Source organism: Antrostomus carolinensis, unplaced genomic scaffold, assembly GCF_000700745.2.
Source record: "Antrostomus carolinensis isolate BGI_N321 unplaced genomic scaffold, ASM70074v2 scaffold10406, whole genome shotgun sequence".
Taxonomy (NCBI): domain Eukaryota; kingdom Metazoa; phylum Chordata; class Aves; order Caprimulgiformes; family Caprimulgidae; genus Antrostomus; species Antrostomus carolinensis.
The window spans coordinates 25,369-40,616 of NW_010321191.1; the positions used below are offsets into that span (position 1 = coordinate 25,369).

The following is a 15,248-nucleotide window of genomic DNA, read 5'->3' on the forward strand; positions in this document are numbered from 1 at the left end:
TTGTTTTTCCACATGTGCTGTGCTTTTAGAAGCCACAAACCAGCCAGGTACTGTAGCATTGGTGTGCAGTTCTTATAAATTACCATTTTGTACATCTGCAGACTCAGTCATCACAGCATTATTTGTGATGCTTGGCAGAAGTTTTCAGTGTGTGTGTGCAACTGATTGGAATGAGCTCTTTTTGCTTATTACACCCATTTTCTTTGAAAATTCCTTCTCTTGATGTGGTTTAATCTGGAGGGCTCAGGAGTTATGTTTGAGCTTTGCTGTGCATGTTTTCTGTTCCCTCAAATTGCAACCTGCAGTCTCCTTCCTCCCAGCAAAAGAATTGTTCCTAATCCTGGGAAAGCCCAAGTGAAGTTTTGAGGACACTGAGGAATGGAGTCTTTAGAGCCTGGATGGAGATCAGGCCATATTTTACCCTTGAAGACATTGACACTTCCTGGAGAAGAAAGTACATCTTCACAACTTCTGATTTCTATGTCCAACACAAGAATGTAATCTCTTCTTATGTCAAGTAGTGTCTTTTTGTCCAAGACTCCAGTCCTGTTGAGGCATTGGGAAAGCCAAATGACCACTGTGTTTCACCCTACTAATGAAACGTAGATAGAAATTCCACCATGGCACAGCTCCAGAGCTGTGGATAGTGTCAGAGCACTGGAATAAGGTGCCCAGAGAGGTTGTGGAGTCTCCATCTCTGGAGATGTTCAAAACCCACCTGGACACTTTCCTGCACAACCTGCTTTAGCAGTGGGGTTGGACTAGATGATCTCCTGAGGTCACTTCTGACCCCTATGATTCCATGAAAATTTAGCCTGAAGAACTCCTGGTTTCACAGCCAGCACTGGGTCTGAGCCCTCTCCTCCTCCCAGAAGGACCTCACGTACATGTAAACAGCTGTGGAATACCTTGATGGTCAAAGGATGGTATCTCACCCCACAAAATAATCTGCTTGCATCACTCTGCAAACCTGTTTTTAACCCATTCTTGCTCAGTGTGACCTGGGTCCATCACACTCCACTCCTATGGCACTGCAAGTGTGTCCTGCATGCGGAGGTTGAGTCTGGCCCTTTGAAACCTAATAAGCAAGAGTTTTCACACTGAGAATTGTGCACAGCTCATTGCAGGTGTTATTATTTTATACAGATGGTCTTATTTTATATAGGGCCAGGCCCCAAGCCTTCATATTCTGCAGCCTGAAGAGCAGATAATGAGTGTAGGACCCATGTCCCCGAGGAAGCAGAGGGTGGCAGGGGAGGATTGCTGCAATACAGGTCCCAGAGCCGAGTCAGCTGCCGTCCCCTTCGTTGTGTATTTTGCTTGGATTTTGTCAGCTCCCATGAGTCACACTCCAGCTGTGATTTGGCCTGGCATGAGTCTTTCGGAGATGACACCTGTGGTAGGACAGGCTGTAGTTGGGCTCTTTAAATACACTGCTGGATCTTTGCCAAATGCAGCTTGTGCCACTGAAATTAGGTGGTGACCGCTGAATTCCTGGGACCACCTGGGGTGTCAGTGGGTGGATGAACTTTGTAAACCTTTCCAGGAAAGCGTGTGCCTGGCAAATAACAACAAAAAATTGTGTAGTTTTTCTTGGAGAGGAAGATATTCTTCAAGGACTGTAATATAATGTAGTATAAACAGACAAAGGTCGCACCCTCACCATATACTCTCTGTGCTACAACCACTCTAGATCAACAGCACAGATCTACTACCTCGTGTAGCACCACCTCGTGTCCATAGCCTATAACATAACACCATATGTTCTGTTCCTGGTTGTGCTGTTGCATGCCTAACGACGCTACTAAACCAGTTTGGAGTTGGACTTTTGATTCTAAACTGTTGCTGTCTTCCTGGGAGAGTAATGAAGTGTCAGAAAGTAGTGTGATCTCTCCTGAGCATGGTGAACGTAAATCTTGTGTAAGTTTGTACATGTAAAAAAAACTAAACAAGTCTTTCTTCCTGTCCTCTTAATGAATGTGTTAAAATATCCTTGTGGTCTTGTCCAGTAATAAATATATGCATTGTGACTGGGGTCTTTCTACTAATGTGAAAGTATTTTTGACCAGAAAATAATGTGGGTCTACTTCTTAAACAGAAAGTAATTTTATTGCTTTCTTTTCTTTGATTAGGTCAAGGGCGGAGATAGAACATGAGGCACTTATTGATGGAAATCTTGCAACGGAAGCAAATCTCATTATTTTGGATACACTAGAGATAGTTGTACAGGTAAGGATGATAAGAAAATAGAGATGTAATAGCATTATGATCACCTGAAGGTTAAATAAAACCTTCCTTCTGCTCTGAACTGCCTGAGTGCTGTCAGAACTGTTCAACTCCCCTGCTGCAGTGGGAAGGGTGGTGATGATGCCTCTGCTGTTCCTCAGCCTGTAACAATCTGGTTTAAAATGTCAATACCTTCCTTCAGTCTTAACTCAATAATGAACTATAAACATTTCCAAGTTCTGCCCTATTTTTGAAAGTTGTTCACTATTGTAGTATAAGAAGCAATTGCTCATAAAACTCAATAACGAACTATAAACATTTCCAAGTTCTGCCCTATTCTAACTGATTCCTCTTCCAAATCTGCCTCAAGTCATTGGGTTCCAGGTCAGCCTCCTGTACCTGTACTTAATTTGCACAGTCTGTGTGCACAGCCCAGCTGTTCCCTCAGTCCCCGCAGGTGAGCGTGGACTCGTGGCAGTTTTGTCCCCTGCTTTCTGTACAAATGAAGCCTGGAAGGGCTGGAAGCAGGCAGTGACAGGCTTCCCACGTCTGCCTCTGAGCTGTAGGGAGCCCCAGGAATCCCCAGGGTTGCACCTGAATAATCCACCTCGAGGCCAGCTACAGACTTTCCCCCTAGTAGAACAAGGTCCCAGAAGGTCAGAGCCTCCTCGGGTGGAAAGCACCATCATTCCACCGGCGTTAGCACATGGGTCAGGTTTTCATTGCCTGGGGGTTGATTCAGAAATGTGACTGTTATGCAGACCCAGCTAAGTGAGTAATAATTTCTCTGTGCCAAAGGGCTTTTCATTAGAGTTACTCACACACACACACACACACACACACACACGAGGTTATTCTCACACAGACACACACAGGAGGTTCGTTTTTGCTCATGCAACTCTTGGTTTACTTTTAACTGCAGACTGTTTCTGTGACGGAATCCAAAGAGAGTATCCTCGGCGGGGTGCTGAAAGTGCTTCTACACAGCATGGCCTGCAACCAAAGTGCACTTTATCTCCAACACTGCTTTGCCACACAGAGGGCTTTGGTTTCAAAGGTGAATTCTCTGTGGATACTATCATATATCCCAAGCAGCACTGATGGAGGATGGGGCTATTTTCTTCCTTTGCATTAGGGTCACTTCACCAAGCATTTATTGTTTTCTGCAATATTAGTTTTCAGGAAGTGTGGTCTGGGGGTTGATAAAACCTGACTGGTTTTCATGATCAGTACCTGTATTTATGCATTTAGAGTTTGATAGCTGCACGCAGAGGTACTGTTTGCACAGCCTGAGTGTGGTGTGGGTTCCTGCTGGGTGGTGGTAAGGGGGCAGAGGCACCTGGACAGCAGGGAGCACAAAGCACAGGTGGAATTTAAGCTGTATGAAATTAACTTTAAATTAATTTGTTTTACTGGGCTCACTATTCAAACAATTTCCCAGTCTCTGTAGGTATACTGGGAAAAGCTCAAGATTTTAAGCCTTAGTTTTTAGCACTGATGTAAATCAGTCTAAGGGTGTAGATGTAAGACCAGGTTGTGTGGGTGGCTAAAATGAGTTGTCTTTCAGTGCTGACAGTGAGTTTGCTTTTTCCTTACTGTAAAAGTGAAGTGATTCAAATTAGCATCATTTCTCTCCAAACAGAGGGGATTTGACTTCCTCTAGTGCCAGGGTACACTCATTGCTGAGGATTGCCCTGGCCTTTTTTGTCGTAGAATCCCAGACTGGTTTGGGTTGGAAGGGACCTTAAAGCTCATCCAGTTCCAACCCCCCTGCCAGCAGCAGGGACACCTTCCACTAGACCAGGTTGCTCAAAGCCTCATCCAGCCTGGCCTTCAACACTTCCAGGGAGGAGCAGCCACAGCTTCTCTAGCCATCCTGGGACAATGTCTCGCCACTCTCACACCAAAGAATTTCTTCCTCACATCTCATCTCCATCTCCCCTCTTCCACTTTCAAGCCATCACCCCTTGTTCTGTCACTCCCTGCCCTTGTCCAAAGTCCCTCCCCAGCCTTCCCGGAGCCCCTTCAGGTACTGGGAGGCCGCTAGAAGGTCTCCCCAGAGTGCTTGTTCCTGTCTGTCCAAGCACTGTTTTCTCATGTGCTGTTTTTCCAGTTCCCTGAGCTGCTGTTTGAAGAAGAGACTGAACAGTGTGCAGATCTGTGCCTGAGGCTCCTGAGACACTGTAGCAGCAGTATCAGCACGATACGGTCGCATGCGAGTGCCTCTCTTTACCTTCTGATGAGGCAAAACTTTGAGATTGGGAATGTGAGTATCCTGCTGCACTTCACTGGGTTATTATATGTGAACCAGCTGGGGACTGCTGGATGGAGCTCTGTGTATTCCTGTGGGAGAAAGGCTGTTGGAGGGCTTACCATTGAAACAAGCATGACGTGCAAACAGAAGAGAGGCATGCAGCAGTGACATGACTTTGCCTAGCTCCTGATCACAGAATCACAGAATTGCCTCTATTGGAAAAGACCTATAAGATCATCAGGAACAATGATTATAACAATCATTAACTTAATGCTGCCAAGACCCCTAAACCATGACTAACCCATGTCCCTCAGCACTATTTTTAGATAACTCTTAAATATCTCCAGGGATGGGGACTCCACCACTGCCCTGGGCAACCCCTTCCAATGCCTCAGAACCCTTTCAGCAAAGAAATTCTTCCTCACATCCAATCTCAGCTGCCCTGGCCCCAACTGGAGCCCATTTCCTCTTGTCCTGTCACTTGTTCCTTGGTTGAACAGACCCCCCCCCACCTCTCTCCACCCTCCTCCAAGGGACTTGGACAGAGCCAGAAGGTCTCCCCTCAGCCTCCTTTTCTCCAGGCTCAACACCCCCAGTTCCCTCAGCCACAAGGGAACTCAGCACACTTGTGCTCCAGACCCTTCCCCAGCTCCGTTGCCCTTCTCTGGACACGCAAGTACCTCTTGGTCTTGCAGTACCTCACACTGCTGGTCAGTGCATAGCAGTAGTGTCCTGTCTCCAGTGTCAGAGTCCGAGCTGTACACCCAGAATCTCTTTGCAGTCAAGCAGTCACTCATGTGCACTTTAAATTGTCAAGAAAATTCCCAACCTTAACTCTTCCAGTTGGTATTTTGCAGGGATGCATGTAGCTATGTGTCACAAAGTGCTCCCCCCGATATCTTTGTTTACGCTGCTTTGGTTACAGTCCCCCATGGTGAGTAGCAGAAGTGGAGGGACCCACTGGTCCTGGGACTGTTAGTGGATTGATAGCAGCGAGTTAACAGGCACTCCAGTCTTTAGGCCAGACCAAACCAAAAGTGAGTGCCTGGAATGAGGCTGTATCACGAGAGGGATTGAGCATCATCCTCTTCAGAGTATGTGAGTGGAGAGCATGCAGAAAGAGTTCTCTTGCAGGAGAAACCTTCACCTGAAACTAAATAATTCTGTCATCAGCTTATGAAGTTTGGCAGCACCAGAGGTTTATTGTAATCACTGCTCTGAGACACCCCTGGTCACAAAACTCGAGTTTTCTTTTTTGTATTGGGTATCTGTCAGGAGGAGGGTACAATGACCAGAGCAGCATCTCCAGGTTATTGAAATACCGTAACAATTTCTCTATTGCAGAACTTTGCCAGAGTGAAAATGCAGGTGACCATGTCTCTCTCATCTCTGGTGGGGACATCCCAGAACTTCAATGAAGAATTTTTGCGACGTTCCTTGAAGACTATTTTGACATATGCTGAAGAAGATCTGGAGCTCAGGGAGACAACATTTCCTGATCAGGTAAAAGAAATACCACGAGAGAAGTTATGTGTTGTTCATTAACAGGCCGTGCATATTTCAAGGACAGCTTTTAACTAGTTCGTTGGCCACCGTTAGAAGCAGTAATGAACATTTAAGTTGGAGCATAGGACAGTTAAAAGTTTCTACAAAAAGCTGATTAGATAGTCACACAGATTGACTTGCTTTGTATTAGCTTGGATGTTCAGCAGCGTTTCATCGTTTGACCCATGAGGAATCTTTGGTGATATCTACATTTTCTGGGCCAAGTGCAGCTTGACCACGAGTGCTCTTCCCAACTGCAAGATGCTTGTTTGATACATCAACCAGGTTATCATTATTGACAGTAAAAAGTTGTTCTCTGTGTGACTGCTTAATTTCATCTGAAATCCCATATAAGAAATTATCCATTCCTTTATCTGAAGGAGCAATTGATGCATCTACAACAGCAAATACTGTTAGCTTAGCTTCATCAATATCTTCCTCTGTGAGTTCTCCAGATTTGGCCCATTCAGCTGCTTTCTCAAATGTTTTCAAGGTGGCTAATGAATTTAGGTCTCTGTAGGAGTAGAAAGTGAATATGCCATTGTGACTAAGTTTAGCACAGGCTGGAGCTGGAATTTGTGTGCATTCCCTGAAGGAGGTACTTTTTTTGTTTTGTTTTGTTTTTTTAAATCAGCTGAGTACATAAAACCCAGGTCCTTGATTAGTTCTGACAACAAGGTGCAAACACACAAAGGTTCAGAGTGACTGTGATCCTAACATAGCAGTGTGTAGCTCGATTCCCATTGCCAGTTCATTACAGCAGTGTATTTTTTACAGGTCCAGGACCTCGTGTTCAACCTCCATATGATCCTCTCTGACACAGTTAAAATGAAGGAGCACCAGGAAGATCCAGAAATGCTGATTGACCTGATGTACAGGTAGAGTATATAGAGTTATAACCATTGCACTGGAGGGACAGTAGATGTCAGTGCTCCACATGGTGTTTGAACCAAGCTTTGTACCTACTGCACTTCCTGTAATTCGAGCATGAGGTATTGTATTGCTGGGAACTTTGATTACTTGTTTTTTAGTAGCAATTACTTTACTTCAAACTTAAACCTGTTTTCCACTGCTTGCCATGATTTACCTTTCACTTGAAACTAAGACAGCTACTTGCTGTTTGGTTTTGGACTCAGATGTTGCATTTTTGAGCCCTTCTAGAACTTGTTTTTGGAGCAGTTCCAGATCACAGTGCTCATGGACCAATATGTACCTGTCTGTTGTGTTCAAATGTGGTGTTAATATGTGTTTGGCATTTATGTAGCTTATCTTGGATAAAAGTAGTTTCCATTCCCCAGCAGTCTCTGACAATCTCATCCTCCACCTGAGTAAAGACAACTCCCCTGCTTGCATCAAGGATATCCCAGGACCTACTTGCACAAAAGGCTTTTTGGTGGTGGTACATATGATGGTCTCCACATGCAAAAGATATTCCAGTGTCATGTTAAGATCCCAGCTGCCCAATCGCATGGTTTTGTCTGCACAAATGGTCCTGAAGGCTTCTTAGAAGGCAGCAGAGATTTTATCATAAGCAACATTTATCATAAGCAGCCTGCATTTTGTCAGGCAGGTCTGCTCTGGTTGTCCCACACCTTTGGCTTACTGCCAGTCTCCAAGTGAAGTATGAGCTTTGGTCAAGAGTTTCAGCAGTCACCCATAAAAGAATACTGCCATCAGTTGCTTACCCACCACTGTCTCAAAAATCTGTAAAGTAATTGAGGGTAACTTTGCATCTATATAGCTTATCTCATGTGTTTCTAGATAGCCTAGCAGTGAGGAGGGTTGTTATTTAAGCAGAAGTAACTAAGTATTAATCACAGAGGTTTTCTTTTCAATTAGGATTGCAAAGGGCTATCAGAATTCCCCTGACCTGCGCCTGACCTGGCTGCAGAACATGGCTGGAAAGCACTCAGAGAGGAGCAATCACGCCGAATCAGCCCAGTGCCTGGTCCACTCTGCAGCCTTGGTGGCTGAATATCTCAGTATGCTGGAAGACCGAAAATACCTCCCTGTAGGATGTGTTACATTTCAGGTAGGAATTATCCTCCTGTTTTGCTAATTGATGGGCTTAGCAAAAAGGACACGGACACCAACCTGAAAATAAAAACAAACTTATTTTACTTTAGTTTAAAGTGGAAAATGAAAGGCATGAGCAGGGTACAAAGACAAACAGGGCAATGCACCTAATAATTACTACATAAGAGAAAGCAGCATAGTGATTAACATACATCACTTACTGCCCCAATACTTTACCATCATCCAGACCTGTGCATCAGCTGGGGAGCCCTGATCACAGCAAAGGGTCCGGAGAACCTTTCCTGGCAATTGGGAAGCCCTACACAGTGTGTTCACTTGTAGGTGAGGTCTCCATCTTTGCTGTGAGAGGGTCCTGCTTTTATACACTTTAACAAGCAAATTATGTAAAGAGAAGGCACGGTAACATCTGGCGGGTTGGCTTCACTTCGCTCAGGCACATCCCAGATCTGGCCAGTATCCAAGATGCCTCTGGGAAGCTACTGTTCTGGTAACTTTCTCCCTTTGGTTCCAACCCAAAGCCTGGCCAGGGCTCAAGGAGGAACCAAGGGAGTTTCTTTATCTACTCAGCTTTGACCACATCCTTCCAAACAAGGCCAGACACCTGGTCTCACGGCCTTGACAACATACTGTTGAACAGGAAAAGATGAATATATTCTTGTAATATTTCATCTATAGTACATGTTTTGCTAACGAGCGTACATATTTCACTAATGAGCCGGTTATATAACGTTGGGTTGGGAGATTCATCTAGAGGTCAACTTTGATTCGAGGCCTACTGCTCAGACCTCGGCACTTCACCTCCATAACGCTTTTTTGGGTTTTGTCATGGGCTGCTGAGATACTGAATATCTCCATGTACCAAACATTACCGTGCCTACATACATACTGCACTCATTGGGTTTGTTTTGGGGATAATGCATTACAGCAACTTGTGAAAATCTTTGCATCCATAGTACTGAGTGAATCCAGTTCTTTTTATTTCTCCATTTAAGTGGTGGGGTTTTACCCTCTTTAACCAAACATTTTATAATGGGTGCAGTTGATGAAGGTGGTTCCTCTTGACTAGCAAGGTTAAGCAGGACAATACTGAGTAGAGCAAACAAGCACATACTTAGCTCTGAATGTGTAGGTGGTCTGGTCCAGTTAGTTAAAGTACCACGGTGCTAAAGTACCGTGCTGGTTCAGGAGGAAATTAAACAAAATGGATTTGAAAGCTACCTCTTCAAAAGTTTTAGGATTTGATTGAAAATCGTCTGCCTTTCAAAGTATTCAAAGCATTGAATGATTTTAACTTGAGTAAAAATATTTGATCTACATTCTATCTCCTTAGAATATATCTTCTAATGTTTTGGAAGAGTCAGCAGTTTCTGATGATGTTGTGTCACCTGATGAAGAAGGTATCTGTTCCGGAAAGTATTTTACAGAAGCTGGTCTGGTGGGATTGCTGGAACAGGCTGCAGCATCTTTCTCCATGGTAGAAGACTTTAATTTCTTTACCTTTCTTCTTCAGCAATCTTATACTGCTGGGAAGGAAAATGTTTTCTTTATGTATAACTCTGTTGTAACCACTTAATTTGCGTGCAGCGTTGGGAGTTTTAGTTGTTCAAGGCAGCTCAGTTTGCCCTCTGGAGTAAACAGTGAAAAGAACAGGGTCTGGGATCAAGAGGCCTTTGTGCATTTCCAGTCTCTTTCACTTCATCCCTGCACATTTCAGAGTTCACAATAAAGAAAGGCCGTAATGTTTTTCCTCCTCTTCAAAAAGAGTGGGCTGAGAGCTTTATGTGAGCAGTGTCAGTGAGCTGATAGTAGTGTATCCATCAGAAACCAAGGAAGGCAAGTGAATTGTTTCCCACAACGCAACGTGAAACATCATTCAGTGGGTTTAAGTACAAGCAGGAATAACTTCAGAGCAAAGACCTAGAACCCCTGCTGTGGACTGGATCCCCTCCATTAGACACATCCTAAGGAAACCTCACAAAATCTGGCTCACAGAGTGCCAGAAATTGGATGTTGAAGTCAGTTAGGTTGAAGATGGACTGAACAGAACAAGCTGTGGTGTGCCCTTAAGTTTCCATATTTCATTCCCATAGATTTGGTTAGGATCCTGTTTAGCTTTCTGTGCTCTTGTGCATATATCCATCCAAAATATCCCAGTTTTGATTCTGTTAATAATCTCCTTTATTAGGAGCAATGTGTAATGCAGCAGGCTCTTGATTCCAAAGGTGATGGGAGATTTTACTCCATTCATATGTGGGTATATTTTAAGAAAAAGTGCTGGTTACATCACAGTGCCACCTTTTCATTTTGCAGTTTTATAATTTAAATGCTGGTAGTGTGTATCATTCTTGCTGTTGAATTGATGAAGCAATCTGATGGACCTTGTTTTTGTAGGCTGGCATGTATGAAGCAGTTAATGAGGTTTACAAAGTCCTTATTCCTATTCATGAAGCTAATAGAGATGCCAAGAAGCTATCTACTATTCATGGTAAACTCCAGGAAGCATTCAGCAAGATTGTTCACCAGGTAATGGTTTGAATTTTCAGCTGCAAATGTGAATTGTGAAGAAACTTCAAATGCTCAATGCAAATAAAAACTACCCTGTTAAGGAAAAAAACATTTTAATCGGAGATTAGAACATTTTAATCTCATTTTTTACATGAGAATTGTCAAATGATTTGTGTTGGTCCACAGTAAATGCAAGGATAGCTAACAGGATTTTTTTCTCTCTGGAGATTTAACATGAGAAACCAGGAGAGAACATCACATACCAGGTTTCAGTGTAACTTTAGAAATATCCAAGAGTTAAAAATTCCAATCATCTGTCAGTTTATCCTTTCAGATATTATTTTAACTTGTGTTTTGCATACTGTATTTCTGGGAAAAACTCTGTATCTTGCCTTTAGCCTGGTAGGTAACGTTCATAAATGTTGTGGTTTTATTTATCTATTCATATGGTTGATAAATAATTGAAGGAACCTTTCTAAACTCAGATGGTGCAAAACCCACCAGCTTAGATGAGAGACATCAGAAGTTACCAACCCTCACAAAGCTCAACCAACCACAGCTAAGCAGGAGATGAGAGCACATAGCAACTCTCAAGCAGCACGTGTTATCTTCTAGGAGAGGCCTGTTGGGTGCATGCCCTTCTATCGGGGCAGGCACTCGGCAGACCCTCCTCCAGTACACACCAGTGCTACTTGAACCCCCCACCCTGACCAGCTTTCTGGTGATGGTCTGTTGGTGTAGGTAACCCTTATGCTGTGGTTGTGTGTAGTTAACCCATCAGCTCCTCTGTAGATGTTGATCAGTGCATCAATTTTGTAGGATCCAGCTGAGGGTCTGGTGGTTTCCTCCGTGTTCTGGTGTTGCCATATTCCTGGGGTTAAATGAACTGATAGAAGACAATCATTGAGTATCCTTCTGGGCCAGAGGAGGCTGTTTTGGATGCATGATGATGTATAATCATGAAAACCATTTCAGTTTTATGATACCTTATATTGATGGTCATGTTTTGGCCTTTGAAACTTTTTTTTTTGTTTCTGTGACATGCGCTTTTTACTTTTTATTACACAGAGTACTGGCTGGGAGGTAGGTAACTCCATTTTAGTTAGTAAAGAACACTAATAGATTTTTCAGATGACTCACGCCAACGCTTGCCCACATGTGCTAGCTGTGGGTATTTCTGTTGCTGTCTGCTGTTAAAACAATTCATTAACCAAAGAAATACCAATAAACCGATTGTGGTTGTAGTAGGAAATTCTTCATAAGAAGCTGTAGGTAGTGCATGGATGCTCATGTGTTCCACTAATGAGGTTCTTTGGTGAATGAGCCACTGTATCATCACTAGTTTGTTTTTATAATTTATTTATATTTCTTTTCATCAGCATTGACACAGAATATCATCCCTTCATACCATATTTTCACCCCACCCACAGGGGTCGATTTAAGCAATAATGCTCAGAGGTACTGAAACACAAAACTGGTTGAGTGCGTGTGCAGACCACATCTCAGAGAACAGACTACTTCATTCTGCTCCTCTCAGAACAATCAGTTTGTTATGTAGCTGTTTATCTGGCAGTAAAATAGCTCGGTTGTGTTAACTGGAGTTAGTTTTGCTGCTTTCATTTTTGTAGAGGCTGTTTGCTCACATTTCTACAACATACACCACGAGAACCACCCGTGTAGATTAAAAACAGACAACCCAGTCAGCTTTATCCTCAGTCACACACCACACAGCGAGTTTGATAACTCAGGCCCTGGTCCAGTTGACACAGTGGGTACATGAGCATTGAGAAGTCTCAGAAGACATTTTAAATGTTTTGTGAATATGATGTTACGTTATTTGCTTAGTTTTAGGCTGTCCAGTCAATCTCTGCTTTTCTGTAAATCAGGGAAACTCGGTATGGGCCATCTCACTCCATGTTTCCACCACAGGAGAGCATTTAAGCCCACACTGCCCAAACTGGGGCCAAGGACAAAGTTCTTTGGCTTTGTGTGATGCGAATAACTTGGGCTGATGATGTCTGAACCTCAGTTTTAATTCCAACCTAGCAAGAAATGAAATTCAGTAGCTTAAAAGTAACTTCTGACACTGAAGGGCTGGCCCTGTGAATAATTTACTTGTTCCTGTGAAAAGTCCCAGCAGATGAGGCAGCACAGGAACCCAGAGTACACGGCCTAGGAGTGTAAATGATCTGTGTTCAATAGCTGACAAACGTGAAGGCCTGTGAGCATCTATTTTGATTAGTCTGCCCCTAAATCGACCCCTGAAGAAAATCCTGTCATTGGTTATGATTCTAACATCACTCAGTCATGTTTTACTGCATGGTAAAAGACACCCATGGTTTCTGTTCTCGTCTGTCATCGTGCTCCTTCATTGCCACACTTTTTCTGATCTTTGTGCTTTGTAGCTTTCAGATTTGTTGCATGTTTTGCCCTTTTTCCTGATTTTAAATACTTTAATTGATGCTCACCCTTTTTTATTTTGAAGTTTATTTGCTGCCAATTTGCTGCTTGTTTGTTTTTTGGAATTTCCCTAATTAAATACTTTCTGTTTTCTCCTCTGTCGCCCTGGTTGCTGACCCTCCTCCCCACTCTTACTATTGTCTATTGTGGTAAGTTCCTACTTGTGGAATTTTTTTTTTTCCTCCCCACTTCTCCTTTTTTCCCCCCCAAAAACCCCCCCCCCCCCCCCCCCCTTTTTGTTTTTTTGTTTTACACTGTGGATACCCCAATTTCATTTTACCAAAGAGCTATGCCAACAGCAGGACCACCCCCCTCATGTCACAAGGAAAGTAGTATTGCCAACTACAAGCACTGAAGTATCCTGAGTCTGGCACCAATGCATTGCTGAGACCTGCTTAAACATACCAAGCGGTGGGTTTTTCTGCTTGTGTGTTTGTTCATTGAATAAATGATGAATTAATTCTTTTTGTTTACTTTCCAGTTAGGAAAGTTGTTAGGAAAAATCTTTTCATGCTATGCTGTAAGAATTCAAAAATACTTTATGAAGTATGTAGGGTGAGTTTACCATCAAATAGGAGGACTCCAGGAGTTGGTCCTTTCAAAAAATCAATATTGGAAGACTTGTAATAGTTGGCAACACTGCGAAGGACCTTGGGTTACAATTGAACAAGAAAATAACGATGCTCAGTTTGGTGAAGATGGTTGGATTTTGCATTCTGCACAGTGTGCATGAAGGAGTTACTTCTATTCCTACATACTTGGGGCTGACGCTGCCTTCAGGTGTTGGTCTTGGTGAAGAAAGCAGATGATCACTCTTGCATCTGGTTTTTCACATATTGTTGGCAAAGCTTTTTGTGTGCGTGCAAGAGATAACTCTCAAACTTGATTCCCAGCAATTTTGAAAGGTATTTACCATGCATAATAACAAATCATGAACCTTCATAAATCATGATGGCTGTTATCTGCTCTGCCAGTTCTGTAATGGCTATTCAGTGTTCACCTTCATTCTCTTCTCCTCCCAAAGACCTATTATTTTTCATAAAATAATAGGAGATAAAATGCTTTTAATAATTTCTCCCTCATATCTGCATTTTTAGCTCTTTTCAGAAACAAGACCATGGAGTATTTTTAATTTTTTTGTTTGTTTGTTTTCAGTACTGTGATTAGATAGACTTTGGTATTGGCTAAATTTAAATTAAAAGATCCTAGTTACAGAACCATCCCATCTTCTTAATGCCAGGCAAGAAACAGAGCTCTCCTAATCTCAGGGGGCTGGTAGCTACTGACTGTCTGTGTGAGGTAGGGAATAGCCTGGAGGTGTTTGCTCTCCTGGAGAAGTGTGTTTCCAGCCCCTTGTTTCCAGGCACAGATCCCCCAACATGAGGTTTGTGGCTGATGGATCCAGAGCTTTGTGGGGAGATGCTTCTGTCGCACCAGTGCTCCTCACTGCTGGCTTTTCTCCCTGGGATCCTTATGATAACTGAGTTTCAGCAACGGGATTTATCAGGAAAAGCCAATGCAGTTGGTCTTCATGACACTGAAACAAGTACCTAAGTTGGGAGCTGCCTTCACACGAGGACACTGAATCTCACCAGGCTTCCCTGCTGCTACCACTCCTGGGACTTCCCAATGCCCCATTACTCTTATTTTATGCATTTAGTAAAGGCCACCAGAACTCCTTATTAATTAATGCTGATCAACAAACAGCATTTTCTTCCTCACTCGCAGTTATTTTTTACAGCAGCATAAATATACACTGCCTGCAACAACTAGCTGTCTGGGCAGATGTCCACGTGGCAGGATACCTTGTGGAGACCAGGTTCTGCAAAGTCTTCATAGCCTGAAAATCACTTGCCAAGTAGGTAGGAAAAAACACATGAGTTGAGTTAGATGAGCAGCAGTGTGTCCTCCATCGCTTGGGTGATGTACCCATGGGTCAGGGCAGGATCCCACCAACTTCCCCCTGGAGCATGCCCACCCCCTGGTGAGGTCTGGGGAGATGTATATATGGGCAGTTCCCCTTGGGCAGACCTGATGCTGCCTTGGGAAGTGCTTTGAGAAAGAAGCTCTGGATCACAGACTTCTGCCTCTAAAATTGAGATTGAATGGAAGAAACTAGCGCAGGAAGCTGGAAATACTGGGCTTTGAGGGATTGTAGCATGGGTAATACTGTCCAGAACTGTGGCTTTGAAAAGGTAGTGATGAGTAAATGAAGGGTTCA

At 43.3% G+C, this 15,248-nt stretch overlaps 1 protein-coding gene across 1 annotated transcript in view; it reads left to right on the plus strand.

The window, feature by feature from the left end:
* LOC104526402 (dedicator of cytokinesis protein 7) overlaps positions 1-15,248 on the plus strand; it is a gene marked incomplete at its 5' end in the record, with an annotated part of 47,415 nt that overhangs the window by 23,639 nt on the left and 8,528 nt on the right. The window contains 10 exon segments of the mRNA XM_029085417.1: positions 30-47; positions 2,133-2,229; positions 3,149-3,283; positions 4,340-4,492; positions 5,825-5,983; positions 6,803-6,903; positions 7,865-8,057; positions 9,393-9,536; positions 10,454-10,585; positions 11,636-11,650. Of these exon segments, the coding sequence (XP_028941250.1) occupies positions 30-47; positions 2,133-2,229; positions 3,149-3,283; positions 4,340-4,492; positions 5,825-5,983; positions 6,803-6,903; positions 7,865-8,057; positions 9,393-9,536; positions 10,454-10,585; positions 11,636-11,650 (1,147 nt within the window).